The 10,000-nt window shown below is 43.1% G+C and overlaps 1 protein-coding gene across 1 annotated transcript in view; it reads left to right on the top strand.

Moving 5' to 3' along the window:
* Nucleotides 1-10,000, top strand: part of ntrk3a (neurotrophic tyrosine kinase, receptor, type 3a) — a 305,628-nt gene that overhangs the window by 44,957 nt on the left and 250,671 nt on the right. Inside the window, exon 2 of the mRNA XM_063197404.1 lies at nucleotides 9,970-10,000. This exon is cut by the window's right edge and continues 44 nt beyond it. Within this exon, the coding sequence (XP_063053474.1) occupies nucleotides 9,970-10,000 (31 nt within the window). The remainder of the gene's footprint in view (nucleotides 1-9,969) is intronic.

Genomic DNA, 10,000 nt, shown 5'->3' on the forward strand with positions numbered 1-10,000 from the left:
TGTTATTTCTAAGCTGTTGTGGTTATGAAATGATTTAATGCCCTGTCCGTTTAGTATGGTGTTCAGCATGACTGCTATATCCTTGTTTTTAACATGAATAGCGTGCCATGGCGTGCCAAGGCTTGGTTGGGGTTCCTGAATGACTTGTACTGAAACATGTTGGCAAATGGCAAAAGCCAAATCGAATGATGTCGCATTTTTTCCTGTCCTAAGGAATAACCAAACCACATTTGTGCATTGGGGTTCTTGATCCCATTTTTAAGGACAATAAAGGCAGAAGATCCAGATATCTTTTATGGAATGCAAATACATAGCAAATTTCTCCCTTCTTCAAATCAACACATTTTTGAAACATAATATAGTAATTAATCGCTACTTCACGAGGTCCCCCCCTGATCCCTGGGCCCTGATACCTGTTTGTTTGTCGACAGAAGTAGTATGTAGTTTTGCACTCCATGACACAGAGACGACCATCTCATCAAGGAGCTGTCACTAGCACTTAAAGTTCACAGATGGCTCCACACACACACACACACACACACACACACACACACACACACACACACACACACACACACACACACACACACACACACACACACACACACACACACACACACACACACACACACACACACACACACGCGCGCACGCGCATGCACACTCACAAAGAAATGACAGATGAACCAACACTAGCGCGCACACGCACACGCACACACACACACACACACACACACACACACACACACACACACACACACACACACACACACACACACACACACACACACACGCACACAATCCTCCCACCATCAACCTGTTTCTCACCTCTACCATCGCAATCTGCACAACTACACACACCAACAACACACACACACACACACACACACACACACACACACACACACACACACACACACACACACACACACACACACACACACACACACACACACACACAACACATCCCGAATCTTTGGAAGGCAGCCCATTACACTGTTTTGCTGGCAGTCCAAGCAAGTTGGACATTGTAGGTGAAAGTTCGCTCATTTTCTTGTTTATGTTGCATAATTAATTACCAACGGGGCCAATAATGTTTGCTAAACAGGGCCTGTCTTGTGCTGGTGTGGAAATGGCCATTACTGTAATGAGACGGCTGTATTCGTAATTTGCACCGAGATGAGACAGGTCTTTTTTTTTTAGTCGGCGGCCACTGCACTGCCAGTCCATTGGTACTAAGAGCCCTGAAGAGGTGCTTTCATTTTTCTTTTGGTCTGCCTGCCCGTCTCTCATTCTTTCATTCTGTCGCTCTTTCATTTTTTTTCTGCTCTTTTAAGCAATGGGTTGGGGCCTATTTTTCAAGGCATTGCTGGTCAACAGCCAGCCACTTTAACTTTTCGACATAAAACGCCTCTTGTGGCTGGCTATGTCAGCCGCTATGGAGGACTTCTGTGGAGATAGACATTCATACCGGTCATTCAAGTCAAAGGAGCTATTTTGTAAGCATACGGGTGTCTTTTGGAGCTTGAACACATTTAAACTTTTATACAAAGGTTGGTAACACTTTATTTTAGGGATACATCTATCAGCACTAATGCATACAGTATATCACGAAAGTGAATACACCCCTCACAGTTTTGCAGATTTTTGAGTATATCTTTTCATAGGAAAGCATTACAGAAATGTAACTTTGACACAATGATTAGTGACCTTTTAACAACATATTTAACCGCTTAAATTTCTTGTTCACTCAGAAAAAAAACTAAATACAGCCATTAATGTTTGAACATGTACTCACAAAAGTGAGTACACCCCAGATTAAAATCCGGTAGAGAAGGGGCTATGTTGGCTCGAATCGTCTCGAAATGAAACGAAATGAAAAGGGATGACAAGGGAGGTCATCAGTGTGCGTTTCAACCTTTCTTTGCATTGAACTTTTACATTTTGAGTCTGCATCTGGCTTAAATAGATTGGTGTGAGATTTGAATGCAATCCTATGGAGAATACCATGATTTGCTTCAGTAGTCACAGTGCATGTTGACATGCATGTTTCTTTTAGTTCTATTTCAGATTGCCAATGTTGACAGCATTCATGCATCCCCAAACCATGTCAGTCCCACTACCATGCTTGGCTATTGAGAGGATACACCTTTTTTGCAAAACTCACTTGTTTACCACCACACATGCTTGACACCATCTAAAGCAAATTTGTTTATCTTGGTCTCAAGAGAGATGAACAGACCAAGGATATGGATCACTGGAACCATTTCGTGTGATCTGAAGAGACCAAGATAAACAAATTTGCTTTAGATGGTGTCAAGCATGTGTGGTGGTAAACAAGTGAGTTTTACAAAAAAGGTGTATCCTCTCAATAGCCAAGCATGGTAGTGGGACTGACATGGTTTGGGGATGCATGAATGCTGTCAACATTGGCAATCTGAAATACACCTAAAAGAAACATGCATGTCAACATGCACTGTGACTACTGAAGCAGATCATGATATTCTCCATAGGATTGCATTCAAATCTCACACAAATCTATTTAAGCCAGATGCAGACTCAAAATGTAAAGGTTCAATGCAAAGAAAGGTTGAAACGCACACTGATGACCTCCCTTGTCATCCCTTTTCATTTCGTTTCATTTCGAGACGATTCGAGCCAACATAGCCCCTTCTCTACCGGATTTTAATCTGGGGTGTACTCACTTTTGTGAGTACATGTTCAAACATTAATGGCTGTATTTTGTTTTTTTCTGAATGAACAAGAAATTTAAGTGGTTAAATATGTTGTTAAAATGTCACTAATCATTGTGTCAAAGTTACATTTCTGTAATGCTTTCCTATGAAAAGATATACTCAAAAATCTGCAAAACTGTGAGGGGTGTATTCACTTTCGTGATATACTGTACAATGTTAATGCCTGCATAAGTAAGGCATGTACTAAGCAAACGCTAAGGCCTACTACGTCCTTACTAAGGTTAAATTGGTAATAAATCCCTTATTGTGCATGAACAAGATATTTGCGAATACATGCCTAACAAATGTTTGATTTTGCTTTGTACATGCCTTACAAGTTACTTATACAGGAACATTGTATGTATTAGTGCTAATAGATGTATCCCTAAAATAAAGTGTTACCCAAAGGTTTTCTACATGTGTGTCATGATGACAGGGGACCAGGGGCTGTACGCATGTGCCCCAATCACTGGGGACGGCTGGACTACTCCCCTCCTTACATCAAGTGGCTCCAGGTGAATGTTCTGCATAGGGGTGGTGGGTACTGGCAACAACCTCAGAAAATGATACGATACAGGGGTCACAATACGATACGTATGCATGTGCATCCCAATACATGGTCGTCAAGGCAATATACATCCTAATATTTCAACCCTTTAGCACAGCACTATGGCTCTCTGTAATGTCATGGCAATGTTGTTATGATGTAGTTAAGCATTTTCAGCAAGTGAATAGGGTTGCCGGCGACCCCTGCTACAGTAAGAGGCTACGCATTTTAAAATTCGTTTTTATTCTTTTTTTTATTTTTAAGAAAACAGACATATGTATAATCAAATGTTACTTTTTTGTTGTTCTGTTCTAGAGCAACAGTTACACTGTTACAGTTACACAGTTACACTGTTATGTAAAACACAGCCTTCACGAAGCCGTTGGCCTACTGCATAGCAAGGAGCAATTGTCAGACACAGTTTCAGCAACTTGATAAACTAATTGTTTGTTGCACATCAAATATAGATACTGATGCCTCCGTATTGATACGTGTATCGTGAAGAGGCCCACGATACCGTATCCCGATACCGATATTTTGAACACACGCCTAGTTCTTCATTTATGGCATTTCATCACTGCTATATTCCCACATCGTCAAGATGTTTTTTTTTCCCTCTCTCTTCCAATCTGTATACTACATTTAACCCCCTATGTTACTAATCATTGGTTGGTATTCAGACTGCTGCAATTCAATCAATGTTGTTTGAGGCTGCCATTTCTGTAAGGAGTTCAAAACAAACATTTAGAAAATGTCAGACTTTAATGAGAGCATGTTAACTGTTAGCCTTTGCATGTGTCCTTTGAATCTGAGCACACAGCATGCAGGTGTACTTTTATTGGTGTGGCCCAGAGGGATTTGGTCTCTTCGACCCGGGCAGCAATGAGTAGGGTGGTAGTCGCAGCGGCAGCAGCAGTGGCAGTCAGGCAGCAGGGTGACTATCAGAGCAACCAGAAGGGCATGAACCCCACAAAATGGATGCCAGGAGTTCAAACAATGATTGATGAAGAACTGGGTTGAAAGGGCAGTTAGAAAGTCGATAGAGGGACCAGGCGACCCCTCCTGTGTCCCAGGGACAGTCCCTGGTTTAAGTGGGTTTCAGAAACAGACCAAAAGTTGCTTTGTTTTCAGTTTTTGTTGCTAACCATTCTTTGTTTTTGTTGTTGTTCCTAAGGAAGATGCAGTGTATGGAAATGTTAGTCATTTATTGTACCCATTAAAACTTTATGAAGTTCACTGTGTGCTCTGGGCATCCCTGGGTCTGCTCTGCCTCAAACCGGGCCTCATTACCTGCAGCTGGTTCTGCCGTCTCGCTATGGGACACACCCAGACTCCAGTCTTACGAACAAATCCCTTTTCCTACTATTTACCTTAATAACATTTTACGTGTTTTAACTTGCTCTTTATTTTGCAATGCATGTATATCCATATGGTTCTTAATCTGAAATGAAGTGATATATTTGTAGAATGCACTCTGAGAGTGCAGACCTCCGCCAAGGAAGCTGTTTGTTGGAACATTTCACTATGTTACACCTGAAACTGGAATGTCAACATTCACCCTGTCCCGCAGTTCAATTTGTGGTCACTAGGGGCGTCTAGATTTGTACGCAAGCAATGGTGAAAAATCTTTTTTAAAAAGTCCTGTTTCCGATTCGTGATCCGGATCACCACAAGAATTTAATAACTTGTTCCTTGGGTCATTTCCAACAACTCCACAAAGTTTCAGCCAAATCCGTTTACAAGTTTTTGAATTATCCTGCTGTCAGACAGACAGACAGACAGACAAACAAACAAGCAGACAAATCAACGTGTCTGAAAACATAACCTCCATAGCGGAGGTAATTAACATCCTAGGAAGACTACCAAATTGCTGCGCAACAAGCTAATAGGGATCCTTTGATAAAAATAAAAATAAACATGGTATTTCCTGCTGGAAATGCACTCTCCACCAAACACAGAGGCATTCATTTTATTTCTTGGGAAATGAGTTTGCACGTCAAAAATTATAAATACAAGACTGATTCCCAGATTGAAATTCAAAATTTCTAACCATTGTAGCTCGAGTGGAAACAATGGGATGTGTTATCACTGAACCTCTATAACACGAATCAATGTACCTGTCATATCACTTCACCATTCTGTAACAACCATGTTGAAAATGGTGTGTGTGTGTGTGTGTGTGTGTGTGTGTGTGTGTGTGTGTGTGTGTGTGTGTGTGTGTGTGTGTGTGTGTGTGTGTGTGTGTGTGTGTGTTTACATGCGTTTGCGTGTGCGTGCGTGTGTGTGTGTGCATGCGTTACTACTGTGTTCTGTTATCATTGCTATATGTGCTGTACACTGTAGATAAACAGGCCATATGTTATGTATGAACCGTCGGTTAGCATTGTGAATAAAGCATGGGCCTCAGCTTCCTGTGAGCAAAACATTGTGTGTGTTCCCTTCTGCTTGTTTCCTGTGAGCAAAACATTGTGTGTGTTCCCTTCTGCTTCATGGCTCCTGGTGGAGCACCTCGTGAGACTCACTGCTGTTCAGTGGCTACTGAGGCAAGCCAATATAGCCTAGTCCAGGAGGAGAGGGCTAGTTTATGCAGACACAGGGCCTTTGTGATGGGACGATCTTTCTTCTCTGTCCTCGCCAATGCTTACCTCTGTGTTCAGGTTCAGTGAGTTCAATTCTGTCACATTTTGATAGCATATCATGGTTGGACCGACAGAGGTTCACAAGTGCGTGCATAAGCTCACACACGCGGGCAGGCACGCATGTACACGCACACGCACACGCATGCACGCACATACACACGCACACATGCACACACACACACACATGCACACTGCTCTCTCTCTATCGCTCTCTCTCTGTCTTTCTCTCTCTCTCTCCCTCTCTTTCTCTCCCTCACACACCAATTCGAACCTGCCATGCACACATGGGTCCAGCAGCAATAAGCTGTAATTCATGCAATTGTGTTCACACATGCCTGCCCAAGTCACATCTGCAGAGGGCTGCCAGATGGGGACCATTTCAGCTGGGTGCTCCAGTTCGTGCACGGCTGTTTCTATGCAACTGTCATAGAAGAGTCTCTCTCTCTCTCTCTCTCTCTCTCTCTCTCTCTCTCTCTCTCTCTCTCTCTCTCTCTCTCTCTCTCTCTCTCTCTCTCTCTCTCTCTGTGTCTGTCACTGATGCACTCACTCACTCACTCACTCACTCACTCACTCACTTGCTCACGCACATGCGCACACACTTGCACACACGTACAGAAGGTCAATGAATGACCTTAATGAGAAAGTGTTTTTGTGACTTGGTAGCGCTATCATGCATTCGTTTTCAAACCTGTGATTTCTGTTGGCAATTTTCATTTTAAAGAAGTGTGAATGGAACAGGGTATGTTAGCAAAGGCCGAAATGGAGTAGAGAGAGAGAGAGAGAGAGAGAGAGAGAGAGAGAGAGAGAGAGAGAGAGAGAGAGAGAGAGAGAGAGAGAGAGAGAGAGAGAGAGAGACTCTTCTATGACAGAGAGAGAGAGATGAGTTGATGCGATGAGGAGGCCCAATGACTGGCTGTAATTCCCCGAGGTTTTATAAAAATCATTGGAAGACTTGGAGTGTTAAAAGACACGGATAAATAAGTGATGATAAGGCTCTCTTGGGGCTCAAAGTGCATTCACTGATGGACGGAATTGACTGTGTGCATGTGTCTGAGCTGATAGTGAATTTAGTGTGTGTGTGTGTGTGTGTGTGTGTGTGTGTGTGTGTGTGTGTGTGTGTGTGTGTGTGTGTGTGTGTGTGTGTGTGTGTGTGTGTGTGTGTGTGTGTGTGTGTGTGTGTGTGTGAGTGTTTGTGTCTTTGTGTCTTTGTGTGTGTCAGGGGTGTGCTGTTGTAGCATTGAGATTGTTTTTATGTGTGCTTGTTTTGCGTATGTGTGTGTGTGTGTGTGTGTGTGTGTGTGTGTGTGTGTGTGTGTGTGTGTGTGTGTGTGTGTGTGTGTGTGTGTGTGTGTGTGTGTGTGTGTGTGTGTGTGTGTGTGTGTGTGTGTGTGTGTGTGTGTGTGTGTAGGTGTGTGTGTGTGTGTGTGTGTTAGTGTCTTTGTGTGTGTGTGTGTGTGCTTGTTTGTGTGTTTGTGTCTTTGTGTGTGTCATGGGTGTGCTGTAGCATGCAGAATGGAGTAATCTTTCTGAGATCAGTGTGTGATATTCCAATAGTGTGGCGCCTCTCTCTCTCTCTGGGGACCCTCTGCTTCCTCTTGTTAAATTAAAAGTGAGTCGTGTCGCCTCTGATGCCTCCGCACAGACAAACGCACCAGCGTGTCAACACACTGCAAACATGAAGACACACACATACACGTAGAGGAGCCAAAACACACACACACAAACACACACACACACACACGCACGCACGCACGCACGCACGCACGCATGCACACACACACACACACACACACACACACACACACACACACACACACACACACACACACGCACACACACACACATGCACATCTAAAACACACACCTTGTTTCCATCAAACTTGAGATGGATGGATTTCACCACCGCTGTAGGCCTTGTAGGATCTTATTTACCCTCCCCGAGAGACTTGGCCGGCCGGCTGACTGAGGGCAGATCTGTTGCTGATGTTTGCACACGGGGGTATGGTGTGTGCACTCGAGCACATGAATGCAGATGCAGGGGGAGAGTCGGGCTACACAGTGTATTGCAGCACGGACTGCAGGGAGTCGTGGTGCACTGCACACACTCACAGCTGCTGGGCGATATCAGTGCACACATCTGCTATATTGTTGGAGTAAGGAGTAATTTCGTCCTCCTCCTTTCTTTCTTTACTTCCCTTCCCTCAAACCCTTCCTCCACCAGCTGTGTGTGTGTGTGTGTGTGTGTGTGTGTGTGTGTGTGTGTGTGTGTGTGTGTGTGTGTGTGTGTGTGTGTGTGTGTGTGTGTGTGTGTGTGCTATAGAGAGAGAGAGAGAGAGAGAGCGAGAGAGAGAGAGAGAGAGAGATAGAGAGAGCGAGAGAAAGAGAAAGAGAAAGAGAGAGAGAGAGAGAATATTCTTGTGTGTGTGTGTGTGTGTATGTGTGTGTGCGTTTATGTGCACATGCACAGATGTTTTTTTTAATGAAATAAATAGTATATACGTATCTGTTGTGATCTGTATGGATCGTCTATAGTGATACTTAAGATTTCAGTTAATGCACAACATATGTTTGTGTCAGGTTTCTTTCAACCACACACATATGGCCACATCCAGGAAAGATATTAAATCTATATCTCTGTGTGCTGTGTGTTGTAGGCATAGGTCCCCCCAAGTATACTGTATACCTTATATGTGTACTCTATGTACTTTGCTGCGTATGTTCTTTTGATACGCTGGAGTGAAGGTTTCAATATGTGAATCACAGTGGTGCAATGTGTCTTCCCACATCTACCTGACACTAGCTTTGCAGTTCGTGTTTACATAGGAACTTCTTTTTCATTTGACTTTAAATCTCCAGGTGCCTTTTCGAAACCTCTTGTTTGAGAATGTCACGACTCTGGAAAACCTTCACTGTTTTAATAATTTATTTCTGTTTGATTTCAGGTTGGTATGAGCTGAAAATACCCGGTATTTACCAAAAAATGTAGAAATATATTTGTTTTCCATTGTGCCATTTTCCATTGTCTTTTGGGACTACGTCAGAGGGCTAGCATTGTTGTATCATAGCAACACCCATGCTAAAATACCTGAAGCCAGCATTCGCCTTTGTGGGAGGGTTTTTTGTGGAATTCTATGATGACTTGCTGTATTGCCATGGAGACCTTAAAGTAGGTTACTAATAATACTGTATGTTGTGGTTGTATAACATTGGTGGTCTTTCTTTCTTTCTTTCTTTCTTTCTTTCTTTCTTTCTTTCTTTCTTTCTTTCTTTCTTTCTTTCTTTCTTTCTTTCTTTCTTTCTTTCTTTCTTTCTTTCTTTCTTTCTTTCTTTCTTTCTTTCTAAAGACACTAGGGCACTAGTCTTGCATGTGTGTGTGTGTGTGTGTGTGTGTGTGTGTGTGTGTGTGTGTGTGTGTGTGTGTGTGTGTGTGTGTGTGTGTGTGTGTGTGTGTGTGTGTGTGTGTGTGTGTGTGTGTGTGTGTGTGTGTGTGTGTGTGTGCGTGTTTGTTGGTTTGTATGTCTATGCCTGTGTTTGTGTCTGTGAATGTGAATGTAAATGTGAATGTGAATGCACAAGTGTGACTTTCATATAATACTATCACGTTCTACTGAACATAAGACTCTGTATATGGCAGTATGTTGGTGGCACAGCTAAACCACTTTGCAGAGCCTTCCAGAGCCCAGAGACTATGGTATGACACACACTGGTACAGCAATGTTAATATCTATTTTCACTACCCTTGGAGAGGGAATGACACACTGGTACAGTAATAATATTTATTTTCACTACCCTGAGAGATGATGGGTGGTAAAAAACTACGGACCTCAGATTGCCTTTCATACACTTACTTGGTTTCCAGCAGGACCACAATTGTAAACTCATGAAGTCATGCCAGACTGCACCAGAAGACAAAGTCCTCCCCCCCCCCTCTCTCTCTCTCTCCCTCTCTCTCTCTCCCTCTCTCCCTCTCTTTCAGTGGTAAAACGTGTGTGTGTGTGGGTGTTTTACTGAACAGGTTGACATCTCTCGTCTTTTCTTGTCTTTGCAGAGCCATTGACGGATGGTCAAAAATGGAGACA

This window comes from Engraulis encrasicolus, chromosome 4, assembly GCF_034702125.1.
Source record: "Engraulis encrasicolus isolate BLACKSEA-1 chromosome 4, IST_EnEncr_1.0, whole genome shotgun sequence".
Classification (NCBI taxonomy): domain Eukaryota; kingdom Metazoa; phylum Chordata; class Actinopteri; order Clupeiformes; family Engraulidae; genus Engraulis; species Engraulis encrasicolus.